General features: G+C 45.9%; 2 protein-coding genes across 11 annotated transcripts in view; both read right to left on the bottom strand.

Moving 5' to 3' along the window:
• NME9 (NME/NM23 family member 9) overlaps positions 1–7,654 on the bottom strand; it is a 43,300-nt gene extending 35,646 nt beyond the window's left edge. Inside the window, exon 1 of the mRNA XM_048864860.2 lies at positions 7,579–7,654. The gene's annotated coding sequence lies outside the window, so the exon portion shown is untranslated. The remainder of the gene's footprint in view (positions 1–7,578) is intronic.
• Positions 7,655–10,466: 2,812 nt separating this feature from the next.
• ARMC8 (armadillo repeat containing 8) overlaps positions 10,467–18,076 on the bottom strand; it is a 184,486-nt gene continuing 176,876 nt past the window's right edge. For all 10 annotated transcript variants that reach the window (XM_048862922.2, XM_048862926.2, XM_048862928.2 and 7 more), the window contains 3 exons: positions 16,852–16,924; positions 14,409–14,502; positions 10,467–13,231 (listed from right to left, as the gene is read on the bottom strand). In XM_048862922.2, the coding sequence (XP_048718879.1) occupies positions 13,198–13,231; positions 14,409–14,502; positions 16,852–16,924 (201 nt within the window). In that variant the 3' untranslated portion in view covers positions 10,467–13,197. The remainder of the gene's footprint in view (positions 13,232–14,408; positions 14,503–16,851; positions 16,925–18,076) is intronic.

Genomic DNA, 18,076 nt, shown 5'->3' with positions numbered 1-18,076 from the left:
GTCGGGGTGCCGCGGGAAATCTTGACAGATCAAGAGACAAACTTTATGTCCTAGATGATCAAGCAGCTCTGCCAGTTATTCAAAATCAAGACCTTAAGAACATCTGTATACTAAACCCAAACGGACGGTCTGGTAGAGCGCTTTAACTAAACCCTGAAAACAATGCTCCAAAGGTTCGTCCTGATGGATGTCTGGCATTGGGACCAGCTGCTCCTGCCTCTCTTGTTCAGTCTGGGAAGTACCCCAGTCTTCCACTGGCTTCTCACCATTTGAACTTTTATATGTGAGGGAAACCCGGGGGATTTTAGACCTTGTGCGAGAAATGTGGGAAGAGCAACCGTCCCGAGCTAACAACATGGTACAGTATGTTTTATACCTGAGGGAGAGGCTTGAGGCCCTGGGCTCGTTTGCCAGGGAGAACCTCCCACATACCCAGGATACCCAAGAAGTAAAGCTCCTGGCCCGCAAGGACTGTCTGAGGTGATCCGATGTGTAGGGCAGGTGAACTATGAAATCAAGCAACCAGATAAATGTAAGGTACAACAAATCTACCACGTGAACCTGTTAAAACTGTGGAAAGCCCAGGAAGGCTTACTAATAGTGCCTTACTCACCAGAGCCTGAACTGGGCCCACAGGCCATGAAGGCCTCAACTTCAGGGATGGTCAAGATTGAGGACAATCTTACCCCAGAGCAGAGAGGTCAGGTGCAAAAACTGATCACCACCTTCTCTTCCGTTTTCTCAACCTGACCAGGGCAGACTCACCTGATAACTCATCATATTCAGACAGACCCAGGCATTAAAGTCAGAGAAAACCCCTGGCACCTCCCCCAGAAACTTAGAGACACCATGAAAGAAGAACTCCGCTCGATGTTAGCATTGGGGGGTGACCGAGGAGTCGTCTAGTGACTGGAAGAATCCTGTGGTACTGGTCCCTAAGCCTGAAGGAAGCCCCCGCTTTTGCATCGACTTCCGTAAGCTCAATGCAGTATCCAAGTTCGATGCCACGGGTTGATGAACTGCTTGACTGGCTGGGAAAGGCAGAATACATCACCACTTTAGACTTAACGAAGGGCTATTGGCAGATCCCTCTCACACCCGACTCCAGGGGAAAAAACGCTTTCTCCACCCCTTGTGGGCTTTTTCAGTTTCCAGACCATGCCCTTCTGTTTGCGTGGGGCTCCGGCCACATTTCAGCTGCTAATGGACCGAATTCTCAGCCCCCATAGCAGGTATGCAGCTGCATACCTCAACAACATGGTAATTTATAGTTGCGACTGGCAACACCATTTGAAACATATGACTTCGGTCCTGCAGTCCCTCCAGGAGGCCGGCCTGGCAGCAAACCCCGTCAAATGTCACTTTGGGAAGAATGAGACCACCTACCCCGGGTACACATTGGAAAAGGGCTTGATCTGACTCTTGGTTAGCAAAGTTCAGGCCCTCCAGCTGTGCCCCACGCTGTCCTCAGAGAAGTATGTACGTCGAGTCCTGGGACTAGCCGGGTATTACCACCACTTTATCCCAGGGTTCTCCTCCATTGTGGCCCCCCTGTCCAATCTCCTCAAAAAAGAGAGTCTTAAAAGGACCAGAGCCTGCGAGGAGATGTTTCAAACTCTGAAGGCCCGGCTCTCTCAGGAACCCATCTTGTACAGCCCTGACTTCGCCAAGGAGTTTTTGTTACAAACAGACACCTCAGACATGGGCCTAGGAGCTGTTTTATCGCAGGTAGTTGGGGGTGATGAACACCCCATCTTATATATTAACTGGAAGCTATTCCCGCGAGAGAAGACCTATTCTGTAATTGAGAAAGAAGCCCTGGTGGTAAACTGGGCCATGGATTCACTCTGTTATTATCTTCTGGACACGCACTTCACCCTCATTACTGACCATGCCCCCCCTTCGCTGGCTCCATGCCATGAAGGACACAAATCCTCGAGTCATGAGGTGGTACCTTTCCCACCAGCTCTTCTCCTTCTGCATCCAGCACCAGGCCGGGAAAGCCCATCTGAATGCAAACTTCTTTTCACGGGATGGTGGAGAGCAGTTGGAGGGCGGGAAGAACCCAAAGGGGGTCATGAGGTGGGGGATGCGTGAAGGAGCAGAGATACTGCAGCCAGGCACAGCAGGGGTTAAGGAACACCTGTGGGTTCAGGTAGCCCTGCCCCGTTATACCTGCAGCCAATGCCAGGCCTGGAGGGGGGAGAAAAGAAGGGAGCCTGGCTCAGCCAGGGGCTGACTGGTGAAGAGGCAGGAGCTCTCTGTATGCCTGCCTGAAGGCACAGACCAGCAACCTGCCTACCAAGGCAGCCACTAGAGGCAAGTAAATCACCCCCTGCCAAGGGGAACCTACAGATAAGCCCCAACTGTGGGGCAATTGGAGTAGCAGGGCCACACCCCAAACTAAAAGGACTTGCATAAGGAGCAAGTAAGACCAGGAAAACAAGCCCTGCACACCCCCTCACGGCTGGGAGAAAAATCCATCTCCCCTGTTTAGGGGTTGAGCGACACAGGACGCTGGGCCAAGACCTGAGGGAGAAGGAGCGGGTCAAGTCCCCTTACAGCCCCCCTAACCAAAGATCTAGCTACTAGGCTCCCTGGCTACTGAGAGCCTTATCATAGACAGTAATATAATTAATGCAAATCAACATGAGTTTATAGAAAATAGATCCTGTCAAACTAACTAGCTATCTTTTTTTTGATGAGATTACAAGTCTGGTTGATAAAAATAATAGCGTTGATGTAATATACTTAGATATCTGTAAGGTGTTTGACTGGATACTTCACGACATTTTGATTAAAAATCTAGAACTATATAAAATTAACATGACCTATTAAATAGATTAAAAACTGACTAACTGATAGTTCTCAAAATGTAATTGTAAAGGGATAATCAGCATCAAATGGGAATGTTTCTAGTGGAGTCCCACAGACCAGTTCTTGGCCCTATGGTATTTAATATTTTTATCAACGACTTGAAAGAAAACAAAGTAATCACTGATAAAGTTTGCAGATGATACAAACACTGGGGAAGTGGTAAATTACAAAGAGGACAGGTCACTGATACAGAATGATTTGGATCACTTGGTAATGGCATACATTTTAATATAGCTAAATGTAAATGCAAATGTGTACATCGAGGAACAAAGAATGCAGGCCATACTTACAGGATGGGGGATTCTATCCTGGGAAGCTGTGACTCTGGAAAAGATTTGAGGGTCATAGAGGATAATCTGCTGAACATGAGCTTCCAGTACAACACTAAGGCCCGAAAGGCTAATGAAATTCTGGGATACATAAACAGGGGAATCTGGAGTAGGAGTAGGGAAGTTACTTTACCTTTATATTTGGCACTTGTGTGACCACTTCTGGAATACTGTGTCCAATTCTAGTGTCCACAATTCATGGAAGATGTTGATAAATTGAAGAGGGTTCAGAGAATGATTAAAGGATTAGAAAACATCCTTAGAGCACTGCAGCAAGGCAGCTATACCAGTGCAGATGTGCCGTTGAAGCACTTCATGAAGATACTACCTATGTCGATGGGAGTCCTCCCATTGATATAGCATTGTCTACACTGGGGGTTAGGTTGGTATAGCTACGTTGCTCAGGAATGTGGATTTTCCACACCCCTGAGCAATGCAGTTATACCAACATAAATTGTAGTGTAGAACAAGCCTGACAGACTGAGGAAGCTCAGTTTATTTAGCTTAACAAAGAGATGGTTAATGGATGACTTGATCACAGTTTATAAGTATCTACATCAGAACAAATATTTGATAATGGGCTCTTCAGTCTAGCAGAGAGACTGAAAATAGGTGTAAATTTTTAAGAATGGGAGCAATTAACCATTGGAACAACTTACCAAGGATGGTGGATTCTCCATCACTGGCAATGTTTAAATCAAGATTGGGTGTTTTTCTAAAAGATCTGCTCTAGGAATTAGTGTAGGAAAGCTCTTTGGTCTGTGCTGTACTTGAGGTCAATCTAGATGATCACAATGGTCCCTTCTGACCTTAGGCCATGTCTACACTAGCACTTACGTCTGCAAAACTTTTGTTGCTCAGGTGTGTGAAAAAACACCCCCTTGGTGACATAAATTTTGCTGGCATAAGCACTTGCCTACACAGCACTATGTTGGCAAGAGACGCTCTCCCAGTGACACAGCTACTACCGTTCATTGAGCTGGTTTTATTATGTCAACGGGAGAGCTCTTTCCCATCGGCTTAACGCAGCTACCTGAGCGATCTTACAACAGCCCAGCCGTATTGGTACAGTTGTGCTGCTGTAAGCTTGTAAGTGTAGACATGGCTTTAGAATGAATGAATCTCTGGTGAGCAGCACTATCATGTATGACCAGCTGAGATACGTGCACAGCTGTGGGAAACGAGGGGCCTTGTGCACACTATGTGCTTGGCAATAAGGCTGTGTGTCAGAAGGAGAGTTTGAGAAACTGGGTGTGTTTGTACCTAGTAGCCATAACATAATCTGTGAAAGTCAAATTGTTTTCCTCCCTGAGAAATGAACTGCCAACCACATCTTTACCAAACAGGTTCTCATTTACAAATATGTGAACAACAAAAAGCAGAGCAATATTTGCCTGATTCATAGGTTTCAAAACAGTGTGACAATCTGGCACCCAGGACTGAAATTTAAATTGCTGCAACATGAAATTGGAGGGAAAACATTTGGCCTCATTACCAATCCATCAAATACAGAATAAAAATAAACAGGAAAAGAGACCTTTAAGCAAGAATGGGGAATAAGAAAGGAATGTAACAGCATGGCCTTCTTCAATCTGGCTCACCAGCCCCACTGGAACCATCCCCAGAATCTGAGTCTCCTACAAAATAACTCAGAGATAAAGTGCCTCTGTGTGCTGATGACTGACCACGCTGTCACCTACGCTGGTCTGTGGAGAAACTGACACTTTCTAGAAACCTGCTGCTTAATGTGGACCTGCAGCGCAGCTTGGTACAAACATCAGGACATTTCAGGAAAAGCCCAGAAGCAACCAGAACAGAGTAAAATTTTATTACATATCTGGCATCAGAATCCAACCCATTCTACTACACAGGAGTGAAATCTAGGGCCTGACTTCAACAACACCCTATGGCAGCGGTTCTCAAACTGTGGGTCCTGACCCCTTTGAATGGGGTCACCAGGGCTGGCTTAGACTTGCTGGGGCCCAGGGCTGAAGCCCAAGCCCCACCATCCTACCCAGGGCCAAAGCCAAACCCCGAGGGCTTCAGCCATGGGTGGCAGGACTCAAGTTTCAGGCCCCCTGCCTAGGGCTGAAGCCTTTGAGTTTCAGGTTTGGCCCTCCTGCCCGGAGTGGTGGGACTCAGACTTTGGCCCCCTACCCAGGGAAGTGGGGCTTGGGCAGGCTCAGACTTTGGTCCCCTCTCTTGGGGTTGTGAAGTAATTTTTGTTGTCAGAAGGGAGTCACAGTACAATGAAGTTTGAGGACCCCTGCCCTATGGTTACTGGAATAAAACCCCAGCTCTGCAAGTCCTCTGTGGCTACTGAGCACCACTGGGCTGGTTCCCCCTGCTCATCAACATAAAGACTAAGCACATTCAACTTCTGGTGTCACCTCAGTCAAAGTAGCAAATGCTCCATTCTGCACAAAGTAAAAGAGAGTCAAAAACTAAATCCAAATGAAAATATCCATCCCTACACATCATTGCTCCCTGTTCAACAGTTCCCGCCTCCAACCAGCAGAGGAGCTCAAGATGTCAGCCCAGCCCCTGCAGCACCAATCCATGAGGCACTGGAAAGAACAGATCAAATCAGGAACAAAGACGACTGGGACAGCTCCCTGTACAGAACTCTCACCAGCAGAGACCTCGCTGGAGTGACCTTGTGCAAAATGACAGCCAACTCTCGCACTTAGGTACAGAATCAGTGACCACATGCTGGAGGTGAGCCTGGGAAGTCCAAAGCAGAGACCAGCAACTTTGCAGCCAAGGGGACAGAGCAGAGATTGAGACAGAGAAACATGTTCTACTCCAATGTCCCAAACACCACCAAGTGCATGCAAAATATTTCCTCAAACCATCAGGAATCACCTAGGCTGCCTCATCAGCGAGTGAAGAGGAAAATCTGTGCCTGGCCCTGGGAGAAAGGAGAGAGATGGCACCAAGTGATGGAGCACCCTGCTCCCAGATCAAGACCGGATAGCACTGACAAAAGGACGCAGCTCAGACCCCACAGGCAGTGTGTGACCTCATCCCGAGGGATTGCCCTACCTGTGATGGAGCCCCGAATGACTTTTTTTACATTGGGGCAGCACTTGTCCCGCTCACCCAGCCCCTAAGGTCTCATTGAACTGACTTGAGCTGGTGTTGGCTCAGAATGCAATCAGCAGGGGTGTGCAGTGGCCAAAGGTGTGACTGTGTCTGGGTGGGAAAGAAGGAAAGGCCCCTCGCTTCTCACTTTCTTGCTCCCAAGTTTTGCTACTCAACAAATCAGTTAGTTCTTAACAAAGTGAGGTAGGGGGTGGCAAGAGCACAGGGCCCCACACCCTAATGCGGGACGGTGAGGGTACAGGCCTCCGCATCCTATCTAATGCAGTGGCGGGGAGCAAGGGCACAGGGCCTCCCACATCCTAGCTAACACAGCGCGGCCGGGGTGTGTGTGACCATGCCTTAGGGGGTGGAGTACCAGGTCTGGGGGGGCTCTAGGAGGTGGGGGGTAGGCTACTAGGGAGCAGGGGACCTGGAGTGGGGGGCTCTAGAGGGCAGGGGGGGCTAGGTCACTAGGGAGCGAGGGGTCAAGCCAGGAATACTGGGAAGGAGGGCTCTGGGGAGGTGGGAGGGCCAGGTTACCAGGGAGCTCTAGGGGGCAGGGGACCAAGCCGGGGATACCAGAGAGGGAGGCTCTAGGGGTGGGAGGACCAGGTTACCAGAGGGCTCTAGGGAGCGGGGGGCCGGGGGTACCTGGGGTGGGGGGGCTCTAGGGGACGGGGGACTGGGTTACTAGGGGACTGTAGGGGGCAGAGGGAACTAGGTCACTAGGGGACAGGGGGCCGAGTCAGGAATATCGGGGAGGGGGACTTTACAGGGTGGGGTGGGTTACTAGGGTACCTAGGGTGGTGGTGGGGGCTGTGGGGGGCAGGGTGACTGGGTTACCAGGGGACTCTAGGGGGCAGGGGGCTGAGCCAGTGATACCGGGGAAGGGGGCCTCTAGGGGACGGGAGGAGGGCTCTATGGGGGGGGGGCAGATGACCAGGGGTTTCTAACTTCTAGGGGGCAGGGGGTACTATACCTAGGGTTGGGAGCTCTAGGGGGCAGGGGGCTGAGCCGGGGATACCGGGGAGGGAGGCTCTACCGGGGGGAGGACCGGGGGTACCTGGGGTGGGGGGGGTTCTAGTGGACGGGGGACCGGGTTACCAGGGGACTGTAGGGGGCGGGGGGGCCAAGCCGGGGCTACCGGGGAGGGGGGCTACCGGGGGCTCTAGGTAGAGGGGGCCCGGGGGCCGAGCCGGGATACTCGAGGGCAGCTCTAGGGGCAGCTCTATCCCAGGTCCATGGAGCCGAACAAGGGACCCAGCTCCCGCCCCCTCCCCGCCGGTACCTGCAGCAGCACAAACTCGCGGGGCCTCGGACACCGCGTTTCCCGGCAACGGTCTCCCTGGTGATTGAACCAATGCACAAGTGACTCGGGAGACCCGCCCCTTCCCACAGCCTGTCCCACCCCCACCAACTTCTCCAGAGTCCGCACTCCGTGACAGCCCGTACCCCCCCCCCCCAATTTCTCCTACATACACTTATTCGCCCCACACCACATACCCCCACCTTCCCCTACATACCCCCAACCCCACATGCCTCCTGCCCCACACACCCCAATGTCCCATACATGCCCCCCTCTTCAATCTCCCCCCCCCCCATACACCACCGTGTCCAGCTGGGGCCTGCCAGATGTAATCACAGTGGTCCCTTTTGGCTTTGGAATCTAAGTTCTGTTGGGCACTGGGCCTCTACCTTGGTGCGTGGAGGAGTCTTTGGGGCCTAAAAAGGCCAGGAAAATTTCCTGTAATTATGTAAGCCAGTCCAAGCTGTCTAAAGCAGCCTGGTTTTAATGCTAGTGGGAGGAGTGTGGCCATTTTTAAAAAGGGGAGGGGGGAGAACAACAAGAAACCCATCTACTCCCAACATCACAAGCAATCTAAATAAGAGAGAGAGAAAGAAAGAGGAAGTCTGTTATAGTCATGTCCTTGGGTTCTATGTTGGCACCAACACCTACAGTGTCAGCAGTCCATGAGACTAGGGTGATGGTGTCACTTGTCCACTGTGATTTGAACTGAGATACCCAAACTCATTTCTAGAGTGAATCAGACACAGAGTTATTTATTCAGGGAAGTCAGCATGTTTGCAAATTGACCACAGGCAGTTTATGATGGAATGGCAATGGAATTCATTGCCACAAGGTGTCACTGAGACCAAGAGTGTAGTAGGATAAAAAAGGATTTCAAATTTACATGGATGGAGACTATCTAGATTTAGAATTGTAAGCATTGAAAAACAGGTACAAGTTTTGGAAAAGGGCTAAACCACCACCTCCATCTGTAGAGGGATAGGAAGGAACTTCCCCTATGAACAGATTATACATAATTGCCCAGTTCATGATTTCTTGCACTTTCCTCTGAAGGAGTTAGTCCTGCACTGTTAGAAGGGTACTGGACTACAGAGGTCCCAGGTCTGATGTAGTCTGGCAAGTCATATGTGCCCATGTTTTCTCTGAATTTGTTATTCAAACTGGATATTCTGCAAATTGGTAGTTCAGGAGCAACTCACTGTGATTATTCAGTATTTACAATGTCTTTGCTAGACACTGGATTTATAGCTTATTACAACAATCTGTAACCCCCTAACCCCTGTTTTTATCCTATGACTAGGGGTATTAGTGGGCCACTTAACCTTATATAGCGCCTTAGAATATGTGCTAACTGCTTATGCTAAACTATCTGTTTGATTTTGTATTTAACAGTGACACTCTGAGTACCTTTCACAGACCTGAAGAGCTCTGTGTAGCTTGAAAGTTTATTTAGCTCAGCAACTGAACTTGGTCCAATAAAAGATATTACCTCACCCACAATGTTCCCTCTAATTTTTCCCATTCATGTGCGGAATTAATTTTGTTATGTGCACTAATATGGAGGTGATGTGGGAGGGTGAGGCCAAGAGGTTTGGAATGTGAGATGGGGATCAGGGCTGGGGCAGAGGTTGGGGTGCAGGGGTGTGTGTGTGAGGGCTCTGGTTGGAGTGTGGGCTTTGGGGTGTGTCTGGGGATGAGGGGTTTGGGGTGTGGGACGGGGCTCAGGGCTAGGGTTGGTGTGCGCTCTGGCTGGGATGCGGGCTCTGGGGTGGGGCTGAGAGGTTTGGGATTCAGGCTGCCCAGGGCTGCGACAGGGAGAGAGGACTCCCCCCAGCAGCTCCAGGGCTGGGGAGAGGCGGGCCCTGCGGGTGTGTTTGTGTGTGTGTGGCCCCGCTGTGATACAGCCCCAGGGCTGGGAGAGTTGCTGCAGCCCTGCACACCCCAAGCTCCCCCATCAACACCCCTCACCTTACCCCATACCCCTGAGTGCAGTGTGCACGCCTGTGTGGCCCTTTGTGGCCTTCTGCACAGCCGTGCACCTTAGAGGGAATGTAGCTCACCCACCATGTCTCTCTAATATCATGGGACTGACATGGCTACAACACTGGATACTGTATTTATGATGTAAGGCATATTGGTTAGCTTTGATTGGACAGATGTGTCACATTACATTGTTTCTGTTCCCTGACAGGTAAAGTGTAACAATCAGATTTGGATACAAACACCCAACTTAAAAGTTCAAAATTTGATTTCTGCAAATATTCTCTAATATATGCTTAAAATTCATGGTGATTTACAAACAATTCCGCTCGTGAATGTGTTTGCAAGGACCCCACTCCTCCACCTCCACCCCCACCAATGTGTCTTGATATCTGTTCCACCCACAGCCACACTAACTTCAGTGGCACTTCACACAGGTGCAATGACCAGCCAGGTGGATGGAGCTGAAAGATCAGGACATAAAATATTTGTGGAAAACAGAAAAGGGCCACAAATCAAATAAAACAATTTCCATGATTTACTGAGTTGCTCACCTGGCTTAATTCATTATCATCATATAAATACATGATTGGAATCAGGGACAAATATGAAGGGGAGACCCAGAAAAAAAAGTGTGATGCAGTATTAAAGGCAGAAGAAAACCCATAATGGAACAAATCCTGCTTGTCTTACTCTTGCAAGGAATCCCTTGTCTTATGGGGACGCCTTACTCGAGTAAAACCAGTAGGGTTTGGCTAACTTGTACACAGGATTATATTCTGTTGTCCTCTCTGTGTTGTATAAATCTCGAACTAAAATCTTAAAGTCTGTAGAGCAGAAAACATTGAGTCAAGATTTTAAATACATATTTTCTTCATAAAGTTCAGTAGAAGCAAAGTAAAGTACTTTTTATTTATTTACAGTATTTATGTTTTCTTTACATACCTACAGCAACATCAAAAATTATTCACAAAAGCTTAACTAAGTGTAAAAATGTTATTTCATTGGACATTTGACCTATCAGCTTGATATTATGGAAAATGTTGACTTTTTCCCCCCATGCAGTATCCAGATTGTCTGAGCATCATTTTTAAGTTTTCTGGTACATTTAGGGCCACATTTTTTAAAAAAGTCTCTAAACATGCACACCTAAATTTGCACACTTTTGTGTACAATTTTAGTCACCCAATCTTTTGAACACAAACTCAGATTTGCAGATATGAGTAGGGGGGCATGCAAAAACTTGAGCACATGAAAATGAGCGCACAAAATATCAGGAGTGTAAATTTAGAGTTCAAGCTCAGGCTATTTTGAAAATTTAGCCCCATGTGTAAATAAAGTTTAACCAAGGAAGTGTTTTCTCAGTGCTACCAAAACTATGGTTCACTTTACTTTTTAAATAAGGCTTTTATTTCTGAGATACTAGACAATTATCAGGTTCTCACATATTCATACTTGCCTCTCTGTGCAGACCCTTTACCAAGAGACTTGTAGCAATAATAAGAAATGGCCACTAACTTATTGCCATGTCCACATTGGAAAAAAGTGTTAGGTGCTCACTTTTATATGATTTTCAGAGTGGGAAAACAATTACATTAAACTTATATAAAATTATATTTTCCTTTGCAACCAAATGGAAACAGTTCTCCAATACATAACATTCAAACTCTGGGCCAAAGTGTGATCGCCTTTTGCTCACACAAGTAGTTTCCTTTAAATTAATAGGACTACTCAGAAAAGTAAGGCAATTATAATCTGACACTGCCTAGAAATAAAGGATAAAGGTTTGAGATTACATTTTTGACAATTGGTTAGTGGACTTACAGTCCTGTCCTCTTGACCTGAAGCTCAAACTGCAAAAGGAGTTTTTTAAGGTAGAGTTGAATTCTTTAGTTTGCCCTTTAGTGCTAAGTAGACATAGTGTGAGGTGATTTTGACTCTATTAACGCTATTTCCTAAACTGAAAACCAGGAAGCAGTTGGTAAATGTACTGCAGGAGGAAAGTAATAACCCTGAATTGCAGTCTGGAACAGCTTCTTGCTGCACTCACTTCTTTCTATGCACATTTAACTCCTGAAGCTGAATTCAGTAATAATGTAGGGTCTGATTTTCAGCATAATCTTAAATGGTTTTCCCTTTCTGTGCCCACAATTGAGTGGATGTGAATTCTTGCAGACACAGTATTTCACAATTTAATTACAGGCATAATTTCAGCCATTTAGTTGTCCAAGTATCTGACTGCAATGAGGAAGGTAAATGCTGTTTCTACAAATAACTGAAGCCACAATTTTAAGTGCCCACAAATTGTAGGCACACAGACAAAGGCCAGGTTTTAATAATCTGATCCTTTAAATGCAGTAAAATCTGGGCTATTATCCATGTATATGAATTCCTGGATATGTCAGTGTGTGTGTATATATATATATATATATATTGGTATTACTATAGCAATGTCAATGGAGATAATTTTCTAATAATGTGTCCATTCTCCTGCAATCTAACCTATTCAGCTAATATTATGGAGAAGTATTTTATAAAGCAGTGAACTGAATCTGGAGGTACAGGTATGACCAAACAAGTCCCTTAAGCCATAACTTGCCAGGTTCTCTTGGTATCTTGAAAGTACAAGTCTTGCAGTGTGCTACCTGTTTGATGTATCTTGGTGTCACAGTCAGCTGGAGTTCCTTATCACTGAGACAAGCCAATCTTTCAGCAATAATCTCAGCAAGATCTTGGATTTCACAGCAATAGGCTCACTCCTCCAAGCCAGTGATGATATTACATCCACCTATTTCTTTTTGGCAGAAGATCAACACAACAGTTATAGAATTGGTGAGAGTGAGAGTCCACCCTTGTCTTCTAAAAATGTAAAGAAACCCCAAACAATCCTTTTGTCCCATTCTACTGAGCTGAAAATGACATCAGTATCTGTTGACTGTGTGGCAGTAAAATGCTATCTCTTAGATTTTTTTCATAGCACAAAATGTGCTGGCTGTTATTTGAGTTTACTGTATTCCTCAATTTCTCTCTTCAAAAAGGAAGTATAATATAAGTTAAGCTTAGGTTCAGAAATGCATATGTTTTACTTAAAAACATTCATCTGTTCAAAATTCAAAATAAACTTTATGGGATACAGTGTGTTTTTTTAAATAACATTTCATTCAAACTGTATATAATTCATTAAAGTATTCATACAGCAAACAATGGTTAACCCTTGAAAATGTGTAGAAAAAGATTTTCACACAAAAAAGGAAAACAAAATTCTGAGGTATCACACTCACACATACACCCAAACACACACGCAGGCTGCAGCAAAAGCAGAAAATTGTAGGCCCAAAAGAAAATGATGATTGATTGTTCTATTAGAGAGTCCAGGTAGCTCAGGAAAAAACACAAAAACAAAACCCCCCACAACAGTCCTCTGAGTAAAGAACTACCTCAAGAAAGTTCAAGTGCATTGGAGACCTGATCACCTAAACTGTTTCTGCAAAGCAGCTCCCTGCACCTGAGAGAAATGCAGCCCAAGGTGACTTGTGCAAATATAAGGAATCAGTTGAGGCTATTTCCTGTTAGTCCTTAAACACACGAGGGGTGTCCAAAGATTCGCTTAGTCCTTGATCATGCAAGATACTGCTGGAGTGCCGTCTTCGCCCTGAAATCACAAATATTCCATTAACCATTGAATCTGGACTTCAAAAAAATAAACACCCGCTGGAGATTTATGGTTAACATTTATCCAATATGACATTCTGTGCACAAGGCTAGCATGTGAGGGAGGAACTGTTAGTGTGGCAATAAAAGGCTAAACTATTAATACGTTAAGATGGCAAAGCCTGAGGTTTCTCAGCAAAAGTACAGCCTAATGCCATTTGTGCTATTTTCTTCAGCTAGGAGGAAAACTCTTTTATGCTACATGAGCAATGAGTAGTGCCAAACACTCATTAAACCAGATCTAATCCACTGGTCCGGATTGCACCCCAGAATGTGACAACATGGATGGCCTCTTTGCCCCAGGATTGCACTAGTAGCTCATACTGAGTTGTCTGTCCACTCTAACTCACGGAGCCTTTTCAGGGTCACTGCTTTCCAGGATACAATGCCCCATTCTGTAGGTATGGGCTGCATTCCTTGTTCCTAGATGTATAACTTTGAATTGGCTGTATTTAAATGATCCCTTGAAATATGTAACTACTTATGCTAAACAATATGTTCCACCTTGTGTTTAGCTGGAACACTCTGAGTACGTTTCTCAGATCTAAAGAAGAGCTCTGTGTAAGGTTAAAAGCTTGTCTCTCTCACCCAACCGAAGTTGGTCCAATAAAAGATATTACCTCACCCCCATATTGTCGCTCTAATATCCTGGGACTGACATGGCTACAACTACACTGCATACTACTAAAGTTACACATTAAATCTGCAAGACTGGATAAATTATATTCAAGATTAAAAAAAATTAGCTGAGGATACTGAAACTGCCTTAATTTTTAGTAAAACATGGCATACTGGAAAAGTGCTAATGTGTCAGTGTGTACTGCTGTTTTTGAGGAGGGAGATAACGTATGAGTTGATAACCATCTTGGTGTCTGTCCTGCCTTAGAACTTGTCATAAATCCTACTTAGCAACCATTCTTCACATAAGATGAATATAATATTTTATTCCTATGTGGCAGGACTCATCAATGTAAAGGGAAAGTCAGACACAAATGTACAAAAAGGCACTGTCTCGTGGATTTTTCTGTAATCCAAATGCTTTCAAAACAAGATGCATTTTTTTAAAAAAAGCACAGATTTCCCTCTGATCTCTATTTTGGGGGTTCTTTTATACTTACTTGTCACAAAGATTTGGATCTGATGACTGACTCAGTTTGTGTAGGATATCTACTATTCCGATATCTCGTAGTTTATCTTGGCGTTCTTGTGAACCTAAAAAAATAAATCACATTATAGGGGATAACATCAAATAAGTGATTTATTAAAAATGATAAAAAAGAATTGGAGACAGGTATGTGCTATGAGGGGATAGAATGTGTGGATGCAAATAAAATGCTGTGCTAAGAAGCCCTTTAAGCTGACTTAACCTATGGCTGCTCTGTCTTTTCCCTTTTGGAAGAAGCTACTAAATTTTTTTCCCTTCAATTTTTTCACATGAATAAATGAGAGAAAATTAAACAGGCGAGAACCTGAAGAGATTTTATTATAAAGTAAGGAGTTTGACTCTGATTGGCTTCTTCCTTTCCAACTGTCTCTGATATAGGGTGTATTTAGCTGAAAACTTGTTACAGAGTTAAGCTTCTAGCACTCAGTGTACAACACAAGCTAATACAGGAAATCAGAATGCTGGAAATACAGCGTGAAGTTTTACATGCTGAAGTGAGATTTGTTCCTGATGCTCCACATTCTCAAATTACTCAGCAGGAGAGTGGGAGATCTAACTACAAAAATAAGTCTCCTTGTTGAGGAACACCACAGCAGATTTAGAGGATGTAACCACCAATCTAAGAGTCATCCTCCCCCAACCCCATCTCCACTCACACCACCCCCTCCCTAGCACTGCTCCCATCTCCTGCTCTGCAACTCCGTGGCTTCCAACTCCTGATTCATAGGGTATGTCTGTACTGCAATGTAAGTCCAAGCTTAGACTCAGGCTCAAGCCCAAACCCCCTTCCTGTCTAACACATAATTCTGTCTGATCCGGGCCCGGGCCCAAGCTCAGGACCCCACAAAGGTGAAGGGTTTGAGCCCAGGCCCTGCAATGTCTTGGGTTCAAATGCCATCATTTTGCAATGTGGAAATAGCTCAGGCCCGGGCCTCCCAGACTCAGGACGTGAGAGTCCACCAATGCTATTCCACACTCCCACGAGATGGTGGCCTCTATGCTTTTTATCCCAAGACTGGCCAATCAAGTCCCAGGAAATGGAAGCCACCCCTCTGGGTCAAGTACAGCTGCTCAGCATTTAACTCTTCCATTTTATTCCGACCGTTGAGCTGCAAGCAGAGCGAACCTTCTCCTGAGTTTGTAATGGCCACTGACACGAAGAAGTCCTTTGCCAAGTGTGCTGCTACATGGTTATGGGAGCAGAGTCTGATTTTGGTTAATCACTGGTGAGAGGTGAGCAAACTGTTTGACTTCACCAAGAATTCCAGGAAATAACAAAGAAGCTGGCAGCACTGGGGATTCGCTTGACTGGTTAACCAGTGCAGGGAGTGTATTAAGCAGCTCAAAATGACCACTGTAAGCCAGGCATGAGAACTGCACCTCTGGAAACTCGCTGTCATTCTGCCCCTTTTACAAAGGGCTTGAGTGGGTGCTGCAACTGTGCCAAGCACTGAGCCACAAACACTTCACGACAGCCTGGTAAGCTTGGATGGTGACCTTCTCACCCCCGAACCCAGTACAGGACTGTACCATGTACCAGATGAAGCTGCTGAAGTGAACAAACTGGGACAGTCCCCGAGGAAGCTTTGCAGCACATTCTAGGTCCCTGCTCAGAGGAGCTATTTGATGCCCTCCTGGCGGAGCAGCCTGCCACACAACTGGCAGCAGAAACAAGAGGCAGTAGCCCCTCAGCCTGGTTAGTTTCTGCCTCCATGTTTGTTGTTGTTAATATAGGGAAGGGAGTGATTTCCAGGTTGTGACCCAATGCAAACTTTATTACAAACTTCAGGAAGAAGCATGTATCCACTAATGGTAGATTTTATTACCATTACTGCACCATATCATATAATGTATATTTCAAATAATAAAGGTAAACACAGAAGGGGCAACCTGTAAATTGTATCCAAACACTCTTTCTCAATACATTCATCTACTCAAGCAATACTATAAATTAACAGGTTCTTGGTCCCCACCCTCCACTGTATAAGCAGCTATGTCATTCACAATCAATTGTCCCCCCCACCCCATTTCATTAAGTGATAACTGGAATACCTCATTTACTGCCAACCTTGTACAACAATCACATTCATAAACGCATATTCTCCGTCTTCCATTGGGTCATGCAAGTCCATAATGTGGGTGCACAAAACATCCCCGATGTGCGTTGTCCTTCAGGAACCATTAAGCTGTGTCACAGCGACCAGCTGGGGATCTTCGTCTCATTGCCCTCCCTCCCCCAGCCTCCCTATTGTCTATCAATCACTTGCTGCATTTGCATCTAGACCTTAAGCTCATTGTACTACTACCTAACATTTGCCATTCTCTCCGTTGAAAGGATTTTGTTCTGACAATACTTTCTGTCCAAGACAATACATAAAAGTATGAGAGTCTCTTACCTTCTTCTTCATTCCATATGAGATTAGATATGCAAAACATGGCGGCAAGCTGAAGTTTAGCATTCGAATGACTCTGAATATAGAAACAGAATTTTTGGAGTTTCAGAAGCTAAATATCACAAAACTTTTTAGATGTACATTTTCTAACATTCACTTAAGGACTGAGGTAAAAAATCGTGGGCAATTCCTCATCCACGATCTGCACCAAAGACATGACTGCTATTTAGAGCAGTCAGGTCCAGTGTTCTTTGAATGGAGAGTTATTTTGTCCTTGATTTCAAAATAGATTCTACCTTCACCATATTGCAGCCATTGTTACACTCACTACACTAACCATGAAGCCAAGAGGCTCTTGCTGCTGCCACTCTCCCATCTGGCATCAGGTTCAGTCCAGTCCAGCCTACAGATCATCAGGAAGATTGTACCAGCAACACTGCTCCTGAGCATAACTGTATTCTCCTCAGACTTGCTTTCTATTTCTGAACTCTCACTCTCAGGCAGCTGGGATGAGCCTGTTAAAAGCTGGGGTTTCCTCAGAACTGCTGTGTTTCTGTTATATCTTGAGATACCAGCAAGTTCTTTTCAACACAGTTATAAAATATTTGATTTGATTCTGCCTTGGCCTGTTGTTCTAGAGGCACCAAACAGAAGAACAACTATGCACAGACTGTGTGCCCTGAGTCCTACAGCAACTAGCCTGGTCTTTAATAGGTATTGAGGGAACATTTCTGTTTAGACTTCTCTGCTGAACTGGTTGTGTAACAAAGCGTTGGTCCTGGTGCTCAGACACATATCCCTTCACTCTGTTCCAAGGCTCAGTTGCCCCTTTAATAATGAGTTCATGGAGCACGTGACAGGGGTCATGTGACTGCAGGTTGAGAGGGCCCTTCCATGTGCGAAACCAAGCAGGCTTGAGGGGGGTGGAGAAACCAAACTTTTTGAGCTGAGCTCCCCATTTGAGTTACAATTTTTTGTTGCACCCCCCCAAACTCAAACAGGTTTGGAAGCCCACTAAGGTGAGTCAGGGGTGCAGGTGGTGCTCCGTCCCTGAGCCCTGCTGTGTGGAACTGGCCTGAGCCACCTAGCGTTGCTACTCCCCCTCCCCGCCCTGCTGAACGTTTTTCACATCCCACAGTTTGAAAACCTCTAGAAGCTGTTGCCGGAAGGCAGAAAACTGGGGGGAGGAACATGACCGTGCATGTCCCCTCACATGTCACCTCTGCTT

The sequence above is a fragment of the Caretta caretta genome, chromosome 9, assembly GCF_965140235.1.
Source record: "Caretta caretta isolate rCarCar2 chromosome 9, rCarCar1.hap1, whole genome shotgun sequence".
Lineage (NCBI taxonomy): Eukaryota > Metazoa > Chordata > Testudines > Cheloniidae > Caretta > Caretta caretta.
This window is presented reverse-complemented; position numbering and strand designations above follow the sequence as displayed.